The 24,053-nt window shown below is 38.9% G+C and overlaps 1 protein-coding gene across 1 annotated transcript; it reads right to left on the reverse strand.

Moving 5' to 3' along the window:
* Positions 1-1,853: 1,853 nt before the first annotated feature.
* On the reverse strand, positions 1,854-22,919 carry LOC139715078 (proteasome adapter and scaffold protein ECM29-like; the record flags this gene model as incomplete). Its single annotated transcript, XM_071626698.1, has 8 exons — positions 22,907-22,919; positions 21,858-21,972; positions 20,075-20,146; positions 17,723-17,840; positions 15,187-15,354; positions 8,672-8,751; positions 6,406-6,511; positions 1,854-1,901 (listed from the first exon to the last, which is right to left on the reverse strand). Coding segments are annotated over exons 1-8 (720 nt in total), but the record flags the coding sequence as incomplete, so codon positions are not given.
* Positions 22,920-24,053: the final 1,134 nt, after the last annotated feature.

Here is a 24,053-nt window from a genome sequence, read left to right on the forward strand (position 1 = left end):
AAAAAGTGTATTTCCTCTTTAAATAGTAAAATTTTAGCATTTATACCTGGCCTTTGACCCTTGAAAAAATTTCCAAGAGAATCACTGTCAGGTAGAACATGTATAATGATAATGATAATGATAATGATAATGAATAACATTTATATAGCGCTTAATACTGATGTTTCTAAGCGCATCAATCCGGAAAAAGAAAAGAAGAAAATATAACATATTTAAGTAAAATACAGCATTATGTACATATTATGATACAACAACAGCAACAACAACAACAGAATTAAGGTTGTGTAAACAGATAAGTTTTCAACAATGACTTCAACCTATCAACATTTTCAGCATTACGAATATAAAGAGGGAGTTTATCCCAAAGAAGTGGGGAAATAACAGAAAAGGCCCTATCACCATAACGGGTACAGATGCGGGGAACATGTGATGACTGGAGAGTGGAGGAAGAACGGAGAGAACAGGTTGAAGTGGAGGAGCGGAAGGAAATTAAGTCTTTAAGATAAGATGGGGCAAGATTATTGCATATCTTGTAAACAATGAGGAGGATTCTAAAGGTGAAACAAAAAGTTGATGAATGGGGAGCCAGTGGAGGGATTGGAGAACTGTATTCTGTATATGTACATGTATATGTACTAAGTTTCGAGATGTTACCTTGAGTCACTTCCGAGATATGGAGGAAGAAGTAAAATTTAGCACTTTCACTTGACATTTGACCTTTGACCTTGTGGCAAGAAACTTCCTAGAGAATTTCTATTGGGTAATTCATACATATATATAAAGTTTCAAGAAAAATCCTGCAGGCATTGCATAAATATAAGGGAAACAGTAAAATTTTGAGCTGACCTTGACATTTGACCCCTGACGGTTGCCCCCATGATCCCAAATTCCCTAGATAATCACTGCAATGCATCTGTAATAAGTTCCAAGAATATACATTTAACCATGTGCGAGCTATGGAGAAAAAGGTGAAATTTTGGTATTTTCACTTGACCTTTGACCTCATGACCCGAAACTCGCTGCAGAATTTGGTAGAACATGTAATATACACCAAGTTTTTGGAGAAAATACCTTTAGGCATTGCGAAGATATGGGGAAAATAGTGAATTTTGAGCATTTGACTTTGACATTTTGACTTTCGACCTTCAACATGTGCACCCAAAAGTTGATAGGCACAACTTCGCCCACTCATATATACACATTGTACATACTTGCCAAGTTTCATTAGGATACCTCAAACTGTTTTTTAGTTTCGCTGTCCACAAAATTGATTATGGACAGACAGAAAGACAGACAGACAGACAGACAGAAGGACAGATGGACGGACGGACGGATGGACAACCCAAAAACATAATGCCTCTGGTGACACTTCGCGGCGGAGGCATAAAAACTGTTTGCTGCTTTGGTTAGATTACTCTGTGATTTTTCTCTTTAGCTAATACCAATAGATCCACTTTGTCAATGGACATGCATGGTTTGAAAATACCACCAAGATGAAAAAAAAAAATGAAGAGCAATGTTCTCTACGGTTGGCGCATGTATGGCAGGTTCTACTGACAATATTTGCTGCTGTCAACAAAAGATAAGTGATATTTTTGATTTCAACTACAATTAAGTTTTTCTTGGTTATGGTGCTAGTGACTTGAGGTTCCTTTGACACAATGGGTCACATTTATAACACTTCTCAACTGTTTTCTAACTGGTTTATCCTAATACCACTCTCCAGATGGGAAATAAAAAGTATGGTAAATCCAGTCAAAGATCTTTCTGAAGCATTGAACATTAATCTTTAAATCTGATTTCACAGCTTCATACTCATATATCATAGAATAAGAGAATATGGAGGATTTTACCTTGCTAAGTGATCGGCATGATGATTCAGCAGCTTTCCTCACAGATTCCTTTGAATGAGAGAAAATATTACTCCGTACGTAAGTATTTGTCAAACACTATTGTATGTAAGACGGACATTTATGACCCTTGTCATCTTCATTCACACCTGCAACTTCAAATTTTTTGATAAAAAACAAAACAAACAAAAACAAACAAAAACAACAACACATAACACAAACCCAAACACTCACTCACTCACATGGGATCTGAATGGAGGGATCTGACTTCAGTCGTTTGGTATGATGATAACTTGCACCTGCTTGTCATCATGGCAACATGCATTATACAGTATGTTGCTCTGCTTATCTCTCCATTGTCTCTCCTACTCGATTCAGGAAACCAGAATTTTGTAACAAACAGTCTGGCATGTTGGTGCCATGACACATAAGTACTGTGTATATACATTTATCTATTATTATCATCATTATTCACAAACACTTTTGGCTGAGTTATTATAAGCTTTTGAAAACAAACAAACAAACAAACAAACAAAAAAACAAACAAACAAACAAACTAGAGGGGCCGTCACAGGCGGCAGACCCATACCTAAGCGGCTCTACAGAGTAGTTGCAATACTATACTATGGGGTCAAAACTCCAAGGTCACATTGAACTTGCAGGGGTCAATTGATCATCACCAAAATCTCGGCCTGGGAAATGAGAAAGAGTGCGAAGTGGTGATCTTGACATACAGTAGTATATGGTGCTGTGTCCAAATTTCACCCAGTGAGATATATAGTTCACTACGAAATGGAAGCATACACACTGCAGTGTGACTGGGACCGAGCAAATTTTTTCCGTGATTGAGGTATGTTCCTCCAACGAAAAAAAGAATCAATATCAAAATTAACTAGAAATGTTGCTAAGGCGACTGGTATGCCTCCGCCATAATGCATGATTCTCCTAATAGGTCTATAGTACATGTGGACAATGTGTGATTACATTTTCACAAATTGGCAAAATATTAAAATGACAAGTTTGTCACAAATGTGTTGAATGTTCACCTTCCTTGACCTAGGTTTAATTGGAAGAATAGGAGAGCATGTGTTTGGGGATTTAAGGACTTTAACTTGACTTTGACCCATTCATAAGTTTATGCATTGAGGCAGTGAGTAATTTTCAAGGTACAGAATGTATGGAAAAAAAGTACATTGTTACCATTTTCATCTGGCCTTTGAACCTAAAATTCATAGGATAATCACTATCAGGCAGAACATGGATAAATATGTAGTAAGTTTCAAGATAACTTGAGCCACTTCCGAGATATGGAGGAAAAAGTTAGTTCAGCACTTTCCCTTGATCTTTGACCTTTTGACCTTTAAGGCAAACAAAAAAAGAAAAAAAAAGAAAGTTTCCAACGAATCTCCATTAGGTTATACATGCATACACCAAGTGTAAAGAAAAAAAATAATCCTGCTGGCATTGCATAAATATGAGGGAAATAGTAAAATTTTGAAGTGTTGCCCTTAACCTTTGACCCCTGACCTTTGACCCTACGAACCCTAAATTCTCTAGATAATCACTGCCAGTCAGTACATGTATATATATCATGTTCCATGAAGATACCTTGAACAATTTCCAAGGTACGGAGAAAAAAGTGAAATTTTAATATTTTTACTTGACCTTTTGACCTTTGACCTCATGACCCCAAACTTTTACCAGAGAATATAATTGGGTAATACACGTATACACTAAGTTTAAAGAAAATATCTTCAGGCATTGCATAGATATGGTGGAAATAGTGAAATTTTATGTATTTGACCTTGACCTTTTGACCTTTGACCTCACGCATGTGCACCCAAAATTTGATAGGCACAACTTCACCCCCTAATACACATACATGCCAAGTTTCATTACGATACCTCAAAAGGTTTTTTAGTTACGCTGTCCCAAAATTCATTACGGACGGACGGAAGGACGGACGGAAGGACAGACGGACAACCCGAAAACATAATGCCTCCGACACCACTTCGTGGCTGAGGCATAAAAATCACCAAATACAGGCCATTTTGTTACGACAGAAAGCGAATTTACACAAAATTTTCACAAATTCAGAAGGAATGTCGGAATTCTTCTGAATATTTGAGCAGCGAAGTCCGTCATCTTGGAGTTCTGTTTCCGTATGGTAGCAGAAAATCGCAAAGTGAGAAACGGGAAAATATTCGGAGTACATGTAGTCACCCCATGGGGGGTCAAAACTACAAGGTCACATAGAATTTGCAGGGGTCAACCGATTATCACCAAAATCTAATCGATTCTTTTCCATCACTATCCAAACATTCCTTGAACATTTGGTGCAAATCTGTTCACTCGTTCTCTTGTTATCTTGTACACAAACAAACAAACAGACAAACATACGGAACCCTTTGCATAACCCCCTGCTGATTTTCATCGGCATGGGTAACAAAGAATGACACAACAGGAAAATTGGTCTTTGAATGTCTTGCATCAACTGTCAGATTCATGAAAATGTGTGCACAAGGACATTTCAGGGCAGCGTAAAATGTTCAACATACATGTATACCCATGCTTGCACGACTGTCAGATACTCTGGTTCATGAAAAATATTCTCCTTGTCAATGTATCCAACACTGATGAGATCGAATCGTCATAAAGATTTGCATTCCACCTCTACTTCCTTCTTGTCACTGCTGCTATTTAGAATTCATGCAGTTGGCAAGGGATGTTCTTGTCAGAAGTATTAAATGAAGGTTACTGACAGAGGAGATCATGTTGTTGTTGGCACAGCTTTATGGAAATTGGATAGGTACATTTAGCAATTTAAAGAATGAAGATTGCAATTTTAGTCTATTCCCTAGGCCACTGCTTGCTACGTACTAAAATTGCAGACTGCCAGATTAATCTAGTGAACAGTAAGCACAATTGGTGTACAGTAGCACAAATAGTTTGTTTAAAGTTATGACTCCTTTGTCTTTGGCAGTCTAATACCTCTTTCATAAGCCCTCTTGGCTTGGACCAAGAAAAGAGCGCCAAGTCGAAAAATTTTGAGTTTATGAATGAATGGGTTGGGCCATAGTGGCCCGGGCCAGGTGCGGACTATTTTGGCGCTGCTGCAGTTAGCACCAGGCATGGACCAGGTGTGGGCCTGGTGCTGATCGAAGAGTTTATGAACGATAGCAGCGCCAGGCGCGGGCCAAAATTCCTTTCACGGTCAAAGGTCACAGCTTTACGCTGCTCAGCTCAAAGTGCGCGGCACGCACATCAAATATCGGGTGGAAATGCACTTCCACTCTGTCCATGAGGCGTTCAGTTACCATGGCAGTTATTCCTTACGTGACCGCGTTTATGAATGGGCCATCATAAAAGTAGCGCGGCTCTGCTATAGTTACTGAACGCAATTTTTACTGCTTGGCGTGGGCTAATTTAGCTCGGACCAGGAGCGGACCAAAAAATGCATGAGTTACTGAAAGGGGTATGACAGACATGTTCTGAGGGAATTTACAATGCATAAACCTCTATTAAAAGAAACTGCTTTAATGTGTCTAGAAGCAACAGGAGAGCTTTCCCAGCCATCTTCACACACTTTCTCATTGTTAAGAAACAAGCAAAATGTTTACACACACATACACAAACACCCAAAAATGTTTAAAGATGTGTGAATATCCCAATTTGAATTGTTTGATGTACTATCCACCTACATGCAGGTCCTACATTTGTAACTATGCAGAACAGGTAAAGTGCATTATACTCTTGTATACCCCGAGATACCTCGGGCACTTTTTCATGTTTTAACACATTCCTTATGGGAACCTGCTTTACCAAGTACCAAGTAGAGTCAACTCATATGCAGGAACCTGGCATACCAGGTTCCTAAAATGTAGACAAGAGTGTCTGCATTCATAGCCTAAATTCATGTTAATTTGTGTTATGCTGACCAGAAAAATGACTTTGATCAAAAGATTAGAGTTTCTTTTATGAATATCTGTTCTTTTTCTGTATCAAAACTGTGTGTATTGTTGTCTAATTTTACCTTTTCCAAAGCAGCAGTGTGCTTGTTTTGCTATAAAACTTGTATGAAGACATACAGAGCAAATCAAGGCTGAGCTCACATGTATGATGTTGACTATTGCAGACCACATTTGGGTGCCCTTACAGTGTATTACAAAAGAGTTTGTGGGCCCAGCACACTGTACTCTATTCATATCTCACATCTCATGGATATTTTGCATGGTTCTATGACACATGCAGTTGACTATGGACAGGGACTACATGACTACACATTTCTGTTCTTTGTCAACTAGTGTAGTAAAAAGAATCTCATTTTGGGGCATTGCAGGCTTTCAAAGAATTGCGGAAGAAACAGGTTAAATACTCTAAACAAACGGGCATATGCCCAGTGTGGAATATATCCTTGGTTGCCTGGACTGAAACATTACAATACCCCCAATTGAAGCTGTTTACGAGAACACACACACACACATACACGTTGCATTGATCAATACAATGGGCAATAGACCACCACAATGCCAAGAAAGTATTTATGCTCTGTTACCTTGATGTCATCTAGCACCAAGAAACACTTCTCCCATAGCTCTGGCAAGTAATCAACAATGTCATCCACATTTCTCCCACGCAGCAAATCACTGAGGGCCAAGCAGCTGTCAAAAATAAGCAAATATGGAAAGCATGAAGGAACCCTGCATGAGCGATTTGAAACCCCCCCCCCCAAAAAAAAAAAAAATCCAAACAAAGGAAACATCCAATATGCATAGAGAAAGAATACTAGAGATAGATCTTGTGACTGTGCTGCAGTCGCCTTGAATACCTCTACTTTCACACATGTCTACAATAAATTACCACTACAAATGAAATTTTTAAGATTGCAACTGCTGATCTGTAAGTTAAAAAACATGTCGGAAAAAGGAACCATGGGACCATGGGCAGCGATACTACCACAAGGCTATCCCCGGTTGCCGGCAGTGACATGATGAACTTGTAACGAATACCCAAGCTCCGAAATTCTGACATTGTTATGTTAAGTAGTCCAAGGCGGACAAGGCATTAATAAATGCACGAGAATATTAAATAGAGGGGTGAAGGTTGAAGTTTTGAAGTTTCTTCAGTTTGTCTCCCTCTAACAATTGAAATTTGTAAGATCACAACTGCTGATCTGTAAGATGACAGGTTTGAGTCCTGTAGTTCCTTTTTTCTAACATGTTTGTTAACTTACAGATCAGCAGTTGCAATCTTACAAATTTCATTTGTTAGAGGGAGACAAACTGAAGAAAATTAAAAACCTCAAAATTTGCAAAATTTGCAAAGTTCTTGTCTACACTAATGACATTGATGCCAGTGGCAATCTGTGAAAATTTCATGTCACGACAAAGGCTGTTGGCTTCAATTTGCGAAAATTTCATGCTGTGAATATTTTTGGTTTTACAGTATGGTCCTTCATTTACAGTTTATAAATGACATCTACATTCAGAAGAAATTTCACTGATCTTGAAGTTATGAAGTAATCTTGAACAAAACTGCACATTACACTTCTTCCTTTTCTCGCAGATTATGATCAAGCATCCTGATAAAGTTTTCAGTTTAGATTCAATGACTCTTAACCTAAAATCTGAAAAAGGCCTTTTAATACACTGTATCAGTTAAGAAATTGTTCATCTATTTCTACACATGCTACTGATCATACAACTTATGGAAATTCCTAGCTCAAGTTATGGCTGACAATTGAAATTCTCCTACCAGTTTCTTAATCATAACCTTGACTTTTCACCCTTACATTATTCAAACATTTGTCGTGGAGGTGTCGTGGCCGAGTGGATAAAGTGCACGTCTCTGAATCACATGAGCATGGTATGGGTTCGAGGGTTCGAGCCCATGCAAAGCCCGACACATTTGCCGTTCACTAAGGTGCTTTATCCACATTGCTGCTCTCCACCCAGGAGTATAAATGGGTTCTTCATGTCATGGAGCATACAAAGGCCAAGTATGAAGCAAATCCATCCACACATAAGAAATGTTTTAAGTAACAGTTAAAAGACCTGGAGTACATGTAAATGGCCAGAAGGACAAAACATGAGTTTTCAGAAGAGCAAAATGTGTCCCCTGGGGGGTCCGAAATGGGACATGGTGTCCATTTTTACAATCATAGCAAAAATACCTGTCAAGTTTGGTGAAAATTTGACCATGCATTTTCAAGAAGAAAATTTAAATTGGTTCCCAACTTGGTTCCATACTTCTCCCCCCACTGGATCATGAGGGAGGCAGCCCTGGATCCTCTATATACAGTAATACTTGAAACTACAGTTGCCAATGTACCAAATACTCATAGCACCAACCAAGCTCTATCACTTCTGGTTCAAGAGAAAAAGATTCTTAAAAATTATTCAATTTCCGGAGTTTGGCGCCGCCCCCCAAAGGGGGAAGGGGGCATAATGCCATTTGAACAAGATTAATCAAGATCCTATCACCCTAGAGATGCTACCTGCAAAGTTTGGTGAAAATCTGTCGTGAAACTGAACATATAAAAAGTTTATGCAAAATGCATGCCGAATGCCAAAAGATGGCAATTGCTCACTTGAGCCTTTGGGTCTGGTAAGCTAATAAAACCAGAACTGGAACAGTATTTTCAGGTTGTCAATGAATGGTATCAGAAGGGTGCTTTGTCCCAACAAAACACACTCACATTTATCTAAAGGGTGTGTGCCTGCTCGGAACTGATGCAACTATATCTCTCTCATTCACATATCATATACCCACAAATATCCTCCTTAATGTACGCATTGTGTAGGCCTAGGTGAAGTACTTGCCTGGACTCTCTGTTTCTCCACATACCACTGGTAATGTTTTCGATAAGATCTTCTACAATCTCCTTCAAATATTTGGACACCTGATTCAGGAAAAAAAAACAAATAAAAATGTTAACAGGTAACACAGATTTACATACCGTATATGAATTCATATCAGAATTGCAATAAATTGCTGGGATTCATGCCCGTTGCCTTACACTTTTGACAATCATTGCCATGATACACTTGACAACAATGACCAACATTCAGTGTTATCTCAATTTCAGTCCAATGTTGAATAATCAAACAAAAATTCATCTATTCAACGGTCAAACACCTGAACAGTGTGTTCATTTTGCTTACTTTGCCATCAGTTGCCATCTAAAAGTACTTCTAATTTTAAAGTCAGTAAGGTACGGATCACTAGAATACAAACATTATGTAAAGTCAATGACCTGAAAAAGTTGAGAAGACAATGGAAGGCCAAATGTTAAAGTCATGCTGCAAGTAGATCAAATTAAATCATGGTCATAACAACAAAAATCTGGAATCTGGGTTACATATAATGTGCTTATTAAAGTTTGAATAAAAAATCATATCATGAATATATATATTTATAATGACAGCAATGATTATGTCACTTAACACCGATATCATGACTTTGCTGTTGTTGTTTTTTTTAAATCATCCCCTAGAAGGAAAATTAACATCTACAGCAAAGCGGATTGGGAGAAATTTGCTGATTTCATGCAAGGTGTAGGCAAGGAAATTGAAGATAAGCTTGATTTTTGCTCAGTGAATGAGGCTTGGGTTATGTTCAAGAATGGAATAGAGAAGGGAATGACAGAGTTTGTTCCACATAAGATGACCTCCAAAAAGAATGACATACCTTAGATTTCAAACAAGATTAAAAGGTTGATCAAAAGGAGAGATAGGTTGAACAAAAAAAGTCGGAACATGAAATTGAGAAACCACGGGGTAGTCCCTTTTCAATTGGAGGAAGAGTTGAAAGCAGTTACGAAATCACTGCAACAGGAGCTAAGGAGGGCTTATTGGAATTATGTGGAATCTCTTTTTTCTATCGATGAAGATACCACAGAATTTGAGAGTATGAAGAGATTTTGGGGCTTCATCAAACACAACAGAACTGATAATATAGGAATAAGAGAACTGAAAAGTGATGGTATTACGATCACTGATCCAATTGCAAAAGCTGAAGCATTGAACCAACAGTTCAAAAGTGTTTTCACCAAGGAAACTCCCATACCGAATGACTTACTACCGGAAACCTCAGACTTTGAAGAAATGGAGGATATTTTGTTTACATCAAAGGGTGTAGAGAAGTTGCTTTGTGGTTTGAAGACATGTAAGGCCCCTGGACCGGATGGTATAACTCCACGAGTCTTGAAGCAGCTGGCAAAAATTCTGGCTCCAATTCTTTGCAATATATTCCGGTTGTCATATGAATTAAGTGAAATACCAAATGATTGGCGTGAAGCAAATGTTGTACCAGTCTACAAGAAAGGTAATCGATCTACTCCTGTAAACTACCGCCCCATTTCGCTGACATGTATTTGCTGTAAACTAATGGAGCACGTTTTAGCCAGCAAAATTATGAAGCACGGGGACGAAAATAACATCATTTTTCTCCTGCAATATGGCTTCCGTAAGAACATGTCATGTGAACAACAATTACTTGGTTTCACAAGCGATTTACATAGGAACTTGGATGCCGGACGTCAAACGGATGTTATAGTCATGGATTTTTCAAAAGCTTTTGACAAGGTTGGGCATGAGCGGCTTTTACGTAAACTGGACTACTACGGTATCAGGGGGAAAAATCTGAAATGGATTCAAAGTTTTCTCAATGGAAGAAGTCAGAGGGTCGTTTTGGATGGTATTAAATCTTCTTCAGTAGCGGTAGGATCTGGAGTGCCTCAGGGGTCGGTTCTTGGGCCTTGCCTCTTTCTACTTTACATCAATGACTTGCCTGATGGTCTCGCGTCAAAGGTTCGCCTTTTTGCTGATGATGCAATTTCTTACATGACTATCGACAATCAACATCATACGCAAAATCTTCAAGAGGACCTAAACAAAATTGGTGACTGGGCGAAAAAATGGATGATGGATTTGAACACAGATAAATGTAAGGTTTTGACGATATCCAGGAAAAGAAGTAAGGTGCAACACGTGTATCATCTAAATAACGCCCCTCTTGAATCTGTTGAATCCGTGAAGTACTTGGGTGTAACCATCACTTCTGATTTGAAATGGACCCAACACATCAACAATACTGTCAATAAAGCCAATAACGTGCTTGCATTTCTAAAACGCAATCTTCGCATAAAATCTTCTGGTGTTAAAGCCACAGCTTACAAAACATTGGTTCGACCAATTGTTGAGTATACTTCCACAGTTTGGGACCCATCTACCAAGAACCTAATCCACCAAGTGGAAATGGTCCAGAGAAGAGCTGCGTGATTCACTTTAAATCGCTACCATAACACCTCGAGTGTCACCAAAATGCTACAAGAACTTAATTGGACCACTCTGGAACAGCGCAGAGAAAATGACAGGCTAATTATGATGTACAAAATACACAATAATCTCACTCCTCTTTCAGCACAGGACTATATCATCAAACAGGCTACTCAGTAGTTAACGAGAGCCTCGCAACCACACTCCTATCAGGTACCATATTCGAGAACTGAATTGCATCGCCATTCGTTCTTCCCAAGAACTGTAAGGAACTGGAATTCCCTGTCGTCAGAAATTGTTTCAGCGCCATCTGTGGGATCATTTCGAAACCGTCTAACGGTTGATCACAGTGGCTAGTATTTTCGTCAAATTTTCTATGTGCTTGTAAATATCTGTAAATAAATTGTACTATAATGTAAATAGCACCAGTCTGCAAGAATCTTCAGTCTATTGAAGGAGGCAGACTTAATCAGAAGAAGAAGAAGAAGAATGCCCAGGCTTTAATATCTGCTCCAGTGCAAGATATCACCAATCCTGTATTCTTGTATGTATGACATATTGCTAGAGAAACAAACCATAAAGGCCTTATTCATCTGAAGTTGAAAGTCAGAAAGAAGTCACAAAAAATGATACATCTTCATAGCAAAACTGAAAAAATCTGTCAAGAAATATTTTGTAGGTTTGATTTAGAGTGCACACACTAAGAAAGATTTATGATATGTAAAGGATGGCACATACATTTGTAAGGGCGTCACACACACACACACACACACACACACACACACACATACAAATGATTAACCATATACCTCAAGTTTGAATGATATCCATTGACTAACAACCAAGTAATAGCTAATGGTTTTGCAAATCTCTGTAACAAAGGGGAAGCACTACCCAGGTCAAATTTTTTTTAATGACAGTTTCTGATATCTTGATGTTTCATCTATCTGTACAGATAATTTCAGTGTCAAAAAATGAGTAAAAATATCCCAAATCACGTTTCTTCTGAGAGTTTTTTTCCGATACAATTTTTTCAATCCCTCATCTTTGTGTTGTGTTTTGCACTATTTGTTCTTGCCCGATTGAGACTCTGCCCCCATTGCTAGGGTGTATGCTAATGAACCATATTGCTCGTGACCTCACTGAAGACAAAAAGCATGGTGCGTGAACGGCGGCAAGGGCTTTAGAATTGCACAATACTGGTGAGCTGAGCAAGACTCTGACCAGCGAGGTTCCTTTGAAAGAATATACGCACCACATTTCATGAAGTGGTGATGAAATGGCGCTTAAAAACATAGATACTATGTACGATCACACTGCAAAATCTCTGATACTTTAAACTGAGCTGAAACATGATGTATCAAATTTGTAAGCTCTGTGTGTGTGTACTTTTACAAAAGTTATTGGCCTCATAAATAAACTACAGCACTCGCACAGGAGACCCGTTCGAGCAAATGTATCCCCCAAACCCGTCTCCCACACCCCATCTGGATTACTTTTTAGGCCAATATGTTGTATAGTATGGCAACTGTAGCAGGATACAATAAAATCCGACAAGAAATGAGGCTGGTATATAGCACATACAAGGAATATGACATGTCATCCTATAAAAGTTTGAACAACGAGAGCGCTGGCAATGAAAACTTTTGTTACCTCGAATAATTCCCCATAAACCGCAATAGCAAGTCGAATAAAATCCGACAAGAAATGTGGCTGATAGAGCATGCACAAGAAATGTGACTTGCATCCAAGTTGGAGCACTGAGGGCACCATCACCACAAACTGTTGTGTCCTACATGTACATGTAGAATGACCATCCGTTCACCGATCCTTAGCAAGTCTGAATAAAATCCCATGACAAATGAGGTTACATGTAGTATAGCACATACAAGAAATATGACGTGGCATCCTTAAAAGTCAGAACAATGAGGGCGCTGTCAATGGAAACTTTTGTTACCTAAAATAACCCCCCACAAACCTCCATAGCAAGTTTGAATAAAATCCGACAAGAAATGTGGCTTATAGAGCAAATACAAGAAATGTGACATGGCCTCCAAGTCAGAGCACTGAGGGTGCCGTCACCACAAACTGTTGTGTGTGTCCTTCATCTAGAATGACCACCCATACACCTCCTTAGCAAGTCTGAGTAAAATCCAGTGAGTAACAATCAAGTTATTGCATAAATAAGCATTTTAGCAAATTTTGTCCTGATCAGGGTGACCTTTGACCTTGTAAAATGTGGAACAGTGGGGGCAGCAGTATCAATATGTAAAGGTGTCTAGATTTGACTATGATATGTTTAGAAACCAAATTAAAAAAAAAAAAAAAATCAGTCAACAAACACAGCCAGGATCGTACACACATGCAGACCCTGAAATATTTACCGCTTCATGTATCAAGACTGAACAAGCGAGGGCGCTATCACCAAAAACAATAGGCATCTTCGTTTTACCATAATACACCTTCATGCCAAATTTGAAGATGATCTAAGAAGAACTGCAGCCAGTACAAGTGTAGAGCGCTCACAAGAAAATCTCTGCGGCGGACGCGGCGCAATGAGGCAATATCCATACAGCTGTAGTTACCTCCGAACTCTGTTCAGGGGATACAATTATCACTGTTCCCTGCTATGTGACAGGCTGTTCGAGGTTCATCTTTTGAGATATAGAAAGTTGTTGATTTTCGTTTCCATATAAACCCGTTGAGGACCAGTCCCGAGTATATCCCAGCAGGGGTCTATTGCAAATGCGTGTTGTAGCAAAGTCAGCCCATCCTAAACAGTTTGTGTCATAATTAATTCACTAATTTGCCAAATGTATATCATTATAATGTATATCATCTCATGTCAAGAATTTGGGTTGCATCTTCGATTCAACCTTGAACATGGATCAGCATGTCCTAATGACATGTAAGGCAGCCTTCTACCATCTGCACAACATCCGTCGAATTCGCAAATATCTCGACCAGATCATTACTCACCATCATTCATGCCTTCATCACCAGCCGCCTCGACTACTCTAATGGCCTGCTCTACGGTGCCACTGCTACCCAGATTGAGAAATTACAGCGGGTTCAGAATGCAGCTGCCAGACTTGCCACAGGCACATTCAAATTTTCCCACATGCAACCTGTCCTCCGTCAACTGAACTGGCTTCCCATCAGGTCCAGGATCCACTACAAGATACTTCTGCTCACTTTCAAATGTATCCATGGTCTTGCCCCTCCTTACTTATCTGAACTCATAACCATCCGTCACCCATCCCGGTACACTCTCCGCTCCTCACAAGGTATCACACTGAATCACCCAACTTCCAAGATGCTGGCCACACTTGGTGATAAAGCATTTTCATCTGCTGCTCCCAAACTGTGGAATCAACTACCCAAAACTCTCCGCAACCAGCAGTCTCTCGTCACCTTCAAAAAACATCTAAAAACCCACTTGTTCCGTTAATATCAATAGTCCACTGGTAAAGTGCATTTGAATATGTATGTTTATGGAAAATGCGCTATATAAATGTATTATTATTATTATAATTTGTAAAATTCCTTTTTCAAAGACTTTGTCCTGTTTTGTAAGGATGTACCCTATGTCCCCCAAAAGAATTAAAATGGGATCCTCCGCAATGATAACTTTAAAAATAGAGAATCAATCCAAATACAATTTCAGGGTATGAACTATAACTCATTGCCCACATCTTGCATAAACCCCATTCGATTTGCTTCAGTGGTCAAAGAGAAATGAGGAGTTTTGTAGAGCATGTCAGGAATCCCCTCCTTCCAAGTTCTGTCCATTATCTTTACACATTAATATGCAGTTCCAAGAGGGTCCAAGCGCTAAACTTGGAAGGATCTGACCCATGACATGCTTTACAACAATCCATATTTCTCTGTGACTACTAAACCAAATCAAATGGGGTTTTCTGCAAAATAGATAGCTTCCAGCTCCAAAAAGGCTAATGATCAAGATACTGTAAAATTCTGTCTACATGTATAAGCCACAATTTTTCTTTGTTGTGGCAAAGAAGAAACCTATTTCAAGACCATCATAACAAACTCACCATAGACTTGTCCTTGACAACAGCTGACCAGATGCCTGTCATAGCTGAACGGACAGAGCTATTGGGGTCATATTGGTAGCGGTAGAGCTTTGGGAGTATCTGGTGGAGGTGTGGAGCTAACTGCTCCCGGGCCTGGGCAGCAATTGTGCCAAAACCAAATGCTGCTCCCTGAAATAGGAGACAGATTAGATACACTTTGTATTATTACTCTACACAAGATATACATTCAGATATCCTTCAATGGCATGGGTTTGCAATAGAATTATCTTGACGCCCTCTTTCATTCCAGAAATAAACCATTCTTCAACCATAGCAAGGGCAAGTTACTTTTTATATACTTTGGTACATGTTACTATATCAAATAATGTTTCTCAAGTTCAGTTAAGAATGGCAAGTTACTTTACACTTCATGGCAAGCCCCTAAGCACTGCATAGTGTACTCTTTTATTGACTGCACTATTTAAAGGTATGGTACAGTATTGGTGGAGATGAGAATTGGGCTTCTAAGTTTTTGCGAGATACCAAGAAAACACTTATGAAATAGTACAGAGCATACCATTTTAAGAGGAATTTGAAGTTTATTTGATGAAAAATCGGGTTTGGAATGACTGAAACATCCAAAAACAAAGTAAAACAAAGCGATTGTAATGAAATGTGGGTACCACACTTTATTAGAATCGCTCTGTTTTGGATATCTCAGCTATTTCAAAACCAGTTTTCATCAAATAAACGTTGAATTCCTCATGGAATTACATGCTCTTTCATATTTCATAAAAGGTTTCTCATTATCTCACCAAAAAAATGTTAGAAACCTGAAATTAGTTCTCAACCAAAACTATACGATCCCTTTAAGGGGCAAGAAAATAACATACAAACACAATGTGGAACTGTGTGAACAGCAGCAATGCTAAATCCACCACATTCGCCCAAGTATCTGTGATTTTTAGTTCTTAATTGTCTCTTTTTTTTCTTTACTTGCAGTGTCCAATTGGAATATTCCAGCATCTGTCATCGGCAACCTAAATTTTTCACCTCCTAAAGTACCTAAAGGCATTGTGATTTGTCTCTATCAACTTTGGAACTACAATCACATTTGGGCCTTTTAGGCATCATCCTAAGCTATATGACCTCATGACCATTTTCAGTGATTGTGGAAAATTAGGGTCCCTAACTCTGACATCATGACCCAATTCACCCAAAACTGCGCCAGGGATTTCCACTCTCATAATACATGTCTCTAAATTGCATGAAGAAACCTTGAAGAAGCCATTTTCAAAATATTGAAAAACAAAAGTGACATTTCAGCATTTTCACTTGACCTTTGATCCCATGGTCCAAAATTTTCCCTAAAGAATTGTTGTGTGGAATACATGTCTACACCAAGATAATTGCATACATTTCCACTGTATGGATAGAATTCTAGCATTTTAACCCTCTGTAGCCTGGGGGGCTAGATAAGCCTTCCCCTCAACAGTTTTAGTGATAACTTTAACCCTAACTAGGCCGGGGGGGGGGGGGGGGGGGGGGGCCTTGGAGGCCCCCCTCGACATTCCGTGTGATGTATTGCTGTCGCCAAATTTGCAATGCCCAGGAACACAGTTCCAAAGCTACGCATAAATACGTACATGTATGTCAGACCAAATATTGCTAAAAAGAAAAAAACTGTGCTAACAGTCAAATTTCATAGAAGCATTAAAATCTATTAATAACATATTTTCAAGTTCGGAACAATGATGCAGACATATTTCAATGAAAAAACAATGAAAAACAAAAAGTCAAAAAAACATAGAAATACAGTGTACATACAAAATAAAAAAAATAAAATGCTTATAAAATTTTCCTGATGGCACAATCTTTTTTATCTACATTTGCTATTCTATGGACACTAGAAAGAATATTTACACAAAAATGTGCATGTTCTGAGCTTTATTTAGTGATTTACAGCAAATAGTCTGATATTCATGCATCACTATGCATGAATAAGCATAATTTAGCATAAATTATAATTTTTTGAAAAATCAACTGAACAATTTTTAGATTACATCACAGGCAATGTGTGTACTTATTTTCGTCCTTGTCAATGGCCGAGATGGGGGGGGGGGGGGGGGGCCTGGGATAGCAGAGGATGAACAAGGGATGAACAGGATGACAACAGCTCACCTGAGCCAAAGCTAAGTCAGCTTTCAAATGGAAGAATAACTCACTTTTCTGGAAGTCTGGAAGTCAGTTTTAGTGATAACTTTAACCCTAACTAGGCCGGGGGGGGGGGGCCTTGGAGGCCCCCCTCGACATTCCGTGTGATGTATTGCTGTCGCCAAATTTGCAATGCCCAGGAACACAGTTCCAAAGCTACGCATGAATATGTACATGTATGTCAGACCAAATATTGCTAAAAAGAAAAAAACTGTGCTAACAGTCAAATTTCATAGAAGCATTAAAATCTATTAATAACATATTTTCAAGTTCGGAACAATGATGCAGACATATTTCAATGAAAAAAAAGCTAAGTCAGCTTTCAAATGGAAGAATAACTCACTTTTCTGGAAGTCCACATGGCATTATGGTTGGCAAGGTGCATAAACTTGTAGATGAGATCAGGTTGGTTGAGGTCAGAAGCCAGAGAACACAACTCTCTGTATGTTGACAAACCTCCTCTATAATCAAAAAATAAAAACAACCAGAAAAACATCAACAGCAACATTGTGCATGTGTGAATTGTGTACAGCTGGTATGTAATAAGCACAATCTGCATGAATGAACCCACTGTCTTCATACGCATGAACCTTGTTTGCTACATGATTTGAACCCTTGAACAAGGACATGCGATTGTTGGTAATATTTGACCAATATTATGAACTCTGTCATCACAAACATCATATTGTTTGGTATCAATTTTCCTAACTCCCACTCTCTTTCATGGGAAGGGGTCTTAACCATTGCCAAACCTTTTAAAGGTGTAAAGTTCAACCATGTAATGCCCAATTTTAATGATACAAGAGTCAATTTCTGGACTGTTTTATTTACAGAAGCCAGATCAGTCCTTTCAATATTTTGCCAGAGTGGCTGCCTTTTCTTCTCAGTGTATTCATCTTTTCCCCCTATCCCTACCTTGGACAGGCCCACTTCAATGGTCACTTTATTCCTAAGCTTTATGTTCTTGTACATCACACACCTATCCACTATACAGAACAAGTACATATACACTGTATTATACATAATCTTACAAATAACCAGAAATGTCGCTACTGTGACTGGTGTGCCTCCGCCATATCGCATGGTTTTTCCAATAAGTCTAGAGTACGTCTTGACAATGTGAGACGACAGTTTCACATTATTGACAAAAATTGAAATGGCACGTTTGTCACAAATGTGTTGAGTGTTTACTTTCCTTGAACTAGGTTTCATTTGGATGGATGGCTAAACTGTATACGAGAGCAGTATTTACGAATTTGAGCATTTTCACTCGACCTTTGCCTTTTAACCCCATGAGCCACAATTCTTCAAATAATCAGTAACTGGTAACATCCATTCCCATGAATGAATTGAGCTACTCACTTGATGACATCATTGTGTGTACGACTGGCGTAAACGCGCAAGCTGTTGCATATGAGTTTGTGTGCATATTCAGTCACGGTGAATGAAGTTGTACATTCGAAGCAAACTGATACTTTGGTTGTGAGAAAGCGCCTCTCTAAACAAACATAATCTTCGCAACAGAACACAGCGTACGCTGCCTGCACTATCTAGAACTGAAGTTATTAGCTGTCTAATATTATTGGAACAAGGACTTACCACGGGAGCGAAAAATCAATGTGCACCAACCGTATAAACAACCTAAAAGAAGTCGGTTAACTCTTTATGTGCCATGTTGGAAACCCCCGTGTGCCACATTATCTTGAGACACCAACGTAGTCATGCGTTGAGAAAACATATTTTTTCAAATCTATATAACTTTTATAGATTTATGTTAAATAGAAGAGGAAGTGAGCAAAATTGTAGAAAAAATGCCAAGCTTTGCATCGATGTAAATTCTATGACAAATCTATAATTGCTTTTGGAAAAAAAAGAAATCGCAGCATTTCAACTTGACCTCTGACCCCATTGCTCAAAACTTTCCCTAGTGAATCTCATCTGGTATTGTTAAATACATATACTAAATTTCAAGAAAATGCCCTCAGGCATTTCATAGATATGGGAGAAATAGTGAAATTTGACGAATTTGACATGGACCATTGACTTTTGACCTTGAGTATGCGCACTCAAAAGTTGATAGGCATAACTTTATCCACTTGTATACATGTATGTCAAGTTTCATCATTAGAATACCGCAATTTTTCGTAAATCTTTTTTTTTAGTTACACTGTCCACCAAACTGATTATGGGCAGGAAGATGGACTCATGGTGATACCAAGAGCACTGTAGCAACAACATAGGGACACCATAGACAAAAAATTACAAGACACACAAAAGACCCCCTAAAAATGTATTGATATGCACAAATGACTAGGTGTGTTATCAACAGACGTTGTGTTGGACATTGCACAATTTTTGTTTGCTTCAGTTATCAGCAACCAGTTGATTGACCAATTAGCATGGTCCTCTTGTTACTAGGGGTGGAGTCTGTTTTGAGCAGTAATGTGAGTCTTTGGACTTGTTTCTTTTTGAAACCCCCGAAAATATGCAACATGCCTCTCCTTTGATCCTTTCATTATGACATTTCGACAAATGGTAGAAAAAACCTTGGACAATGAAGGCAGATGGCAAACCTGCAGAAATAGTTCCTCGTGCCCTCTTTGCACAGAGGCATAAAAAGAAAGAGAAAACAGGAATAGTTTTTGTGTACAAACATTACCAGTAACTGAAAATCAAACAATAAAGCAAGACTTACCCTTCTGGATTTCGACCAAGAGAACCTTCTTCAAAGACTTTGGTATCTCCAGTAACATTGGTCTTCGTGGCACTGAAAAAGAAGAATAATACATCCATTTACATTAAAACAAATTTCTGTCAAAAAGTAAAATGTATAGATAGAATTACTCTATTCAGAGTGCAATACTCCTATGTCATTTCTACCTTAGGAATCTTGATTTGACTCTAATTATATGATATGCAGTTCTTTTTAGCCTTTACTTTATTAGCATGAAATCCATTAAATACTTTATTGCCATGATACTAATGTCATGAAATAGATGTACAGTGTAATTAGGTATGAACATTTGGAGTACATCACTTTGACCTGTCACTGAAAGTGATGGACACAGTTGAATGCCCAATATAGAATGACACACCATATGTGACAGGCAAAACTCAGGAATATTGAAAATTCAGTTTTTTTCATATAATCATATTGCCCATTTCCTAAGCCTTGCATTGATATAAAATACTTGTACGCGTGTATTCTCCGGCATCGCAAGTGGACATGTAGAGCAAAATACAGTGCACTTTTTAATTTGTTAGCCTGACAAAATTTTGAGAAAACAGGCTTTGAAGGGTCACCTCTTGCTCAAAGACAGTGTCCGAGCGAGGTGAGAATCACCCATCTGTAACCCCGTATTCTTTAGCGATTCTAGAAGATGCAAAATGGTCACAAAAAGGAAGCATCTTGATAGAGCTTGAATAAGCCCAATGCGTCAAGAAAGCCGTACATTATGCCTGACGTCACACACTGGATTGGTGAACTCTGCTCGGTGAATTTGTGTGCATGTCAATGGAGGTACTACGTGTCTCTGTAGCTTTAGATTTTCTCATTGAAAGTTTGAATGGGGTCAATTTAACTTGTAAAAGATAAGCTACAATTGGGGAACAATTCCTTTTTATTCTACTTTTACTGACATTTCTCAAAATTCAACAGTTCTAACCCGTTGAGGATGGGCTGATTTTGCTACAACACGCATTTCCCATAGACATTTGCCCGAGTATACTTGGGACTCGTCCTAAGCAGGTTAATCGACCGGTACACAGTCATTTTCTTACATTTTTTATGTCGTAGTTTATTCAGGTCATATAAATCCTCTTACACAAAATCAGGAAGATATAAGGGCAAAGATTGATATTAAATTGAACATGTAATGATATGTGTCATGATAACCAGACTTCTGAAAAGCAACAAAATATCAAATAAGGGGAGATTTTCAGGACATATTCAACTGTAATACGTGCTGCAGCTCAGGCAGCTCGCGCGATCTCTTGTAGGCAATATTAATCTGTGTGTTGATGTGGCACTGCACTGTTCTAGTGCAAACCAGCTGCGCAGTCACTAGTGCTCACTAACCATGATGTGCATAACATGTGCTTGTATCAAGGAGATGTAAGACATCCCCACTCGACTCAAACTTAACACGTCATGTATTTCTGCTTTTGTGACTTGACTGAATCGGGTGGCAAGTTAGTCCCATTCCTTAGCCACGATACCTTGTCTTGATGATATACAAGGAGAACAAAAAAAAAACACAAACAACTTGTTGATCACAGTAGGCCTAACTTCACAATAAAGAGTTCAAATTTTGAGCACTGACATGCAGTTTCAACACAAGAAAATGTATGATGTAGAAATTGCTCAACAATATAATTTTTTGTCCTTCTCTATTCAATAAATACAGAATCACACAAGGTCTTAGAAATGAAACTACATATGTACACTTAGATCAGGCTTATAAAAGGTTTGATTTTACCGTTTGCCCGATGCCAATGTGTCTACTAGTGTTGAAACAAGGATGCTGCGGCCCTCCTCACCACTTTCTTCATATACCACACTCAAGCCTTTTGAAGCCACATCCTGGGTGAACTCTGTAGCAGTCCCAGACAGAAAAAATAAAACAAAACAAAAACAGGGTAATACGTTGTAGGATGCAATCGTGTACAAGTATGTTCATGCATCTCCCTCTCTCTCACTCATATATTGTCAGTTGAGTGACAAGACTTTGTACATATCCCAAATTTTGGTGAAAACCATTTTTTGTAGTTTAATTGTCAGATAATCAGTTGGGTGATGTCCTGTCCAAATCCTAGTTGTCTTATTCCTATTAGCCAACACAGCATTCTAAAGTAAGGGCGATACCACTTCTTTATCGTGTTTTGTTGAGTGCCATGTTGCTCCAACAGCAATATATATTGTCCAATATATGTACATTTACAAATACATGTTTATGTATGTACTATGTATATATTATGTTTGTACACTTGTATGTATATGAAAATATATACATGTTATAAACATGTTGAGATTTCACTTATTGGCTCCACAAAGAAATGAAGAAACAAACTGGCAATGCATTTTTGGCCAATACAACATGAGTTCATTTGACTCAAATTTTTGGTGTTGTACACCTTCTTCAGGAGTCTTGACAATGACAGTATCAAAACAAAGCAAAACAAAAATTGAATACGTAGAGCCGCACTCATAGACAGACTTAGTTGCCATGCGACACGGCTGGGGGTGCGCACCTTTTACAGTGATGTTGCCAAGTAGACGCAATGTAGTCAAGGCACGCATAAGGAGGAGAGCATTGACAGTGGACCCTACCGATAAATTTCGTGAGCAGGCTATGGAATGTGTTAATGACATGCCAGGCAGTAACATATCTCTGCCTGAGAAGGCTAGGGTCAGTCAATTCTACCTGTTTCCTAAAGTGCACATGCTTCCTAAAATGGTGACGAGTGCAACCAAGCAAGAAGCAACAAGTTCTGATTCTATCATTGAGGCAGCCAAAGAACATCCCACCAGGCAGACCCATTGTGTCCAGTGTCGGTTCCCTTACTGAACCAATGTCTCAAGTTGTTGATGAGAAACTTCTACCATTTTTACCTCAGTAAAATCAAGAGTTACATTATGGACGTTCAGAGTCTGTACACTAACATCCCACACAAGGACGGTGTACAAGTGATGCACCGCTTCCTCCATGACAATGCTAATGAGGACGAGACTGTAGTTATACACGCACTAGCTCAAATGACAGAATTCATTCTGAAACACAATTTTTTCCAATTTGATGACAAATATTACCTACAGAAACAGGGCACTGTCATGGGCACAAAGATGGCACTGGCATGCGCCAACATTTACATGCCAGCCCTGAAGGAGGAATTTCTGTCAAACCATCCTCACAAACCAAGTTCGTTACATAGATGACATATTCATGATTTGGGAGCACCCTATTGAGGAACTGGTTGCTTTCCACCAGGCATTCAATTCATGCAGTCAAAGTGTCAAATTCACTATGGAGAGTTCACAAAGAGAAGATCCAATTCCTGGATGTATTTGTGTCGATCGACCAAGATAACAAAATGCTAAAAACGTCCGTGTACTGAAAACCCACTGACTCTTTCTCATATTTGAGATTTGACTCATTTCACCCACACCACATCAAACAATCAATTGTTTATAGTCCGATGTTTCACTTCGACCGAATCATCTCGGACGAGGATGTATTTGACAGAGAGGTCCTTACAATAAGTAGACAATTTATCAAACGAGGATACCCTGCCTAAATGATCAGAAATGCAATTCGTAGAGTCAAAGGGAAATCCCAAAGAGAGCTCCTCAACCAAACTAAGTTGGAGGAAAACAAGGCACGCCTCCCATTCGTGACCACTTACCACCCTGTTATGAAATCTTTTGTGAAACAAGTCAGGCAAGAATGACCTACACTGGCTCCCGACCCAGAGTTAGGGAAACTTGTTGGAGATCAACATCTACATGTCCAACGTCGCCCCCGAAATCTCAGAAAATTGCTTGTAAGCACCAAGCTCCCAGCACCCTTACCAACGAGTGGTAACACACCATGTGCTAAGCCTAGGTGCCAAGTTTGTAAACACCTTGTTACTGATACCACGCTTAAAATCTCCAACAATGTCACCCTCCGTCCACA

Source organism: Diadema antillarum, unplaced genomic scaffold, assembly GCF_040938485.1.
Source record: "Diadema antillarum isolate AM-2024a unplaced genomic scaffold, OU_Dant_1.0 seq00002736_RagTag, whole genome shotgun sequence".
Lineage (NCBI taxonomy): Eukaryota > Metazoa > Echinodermata > Echinoidea > Diadematoida > Diadematidae > Diadema > Diadema antillarum.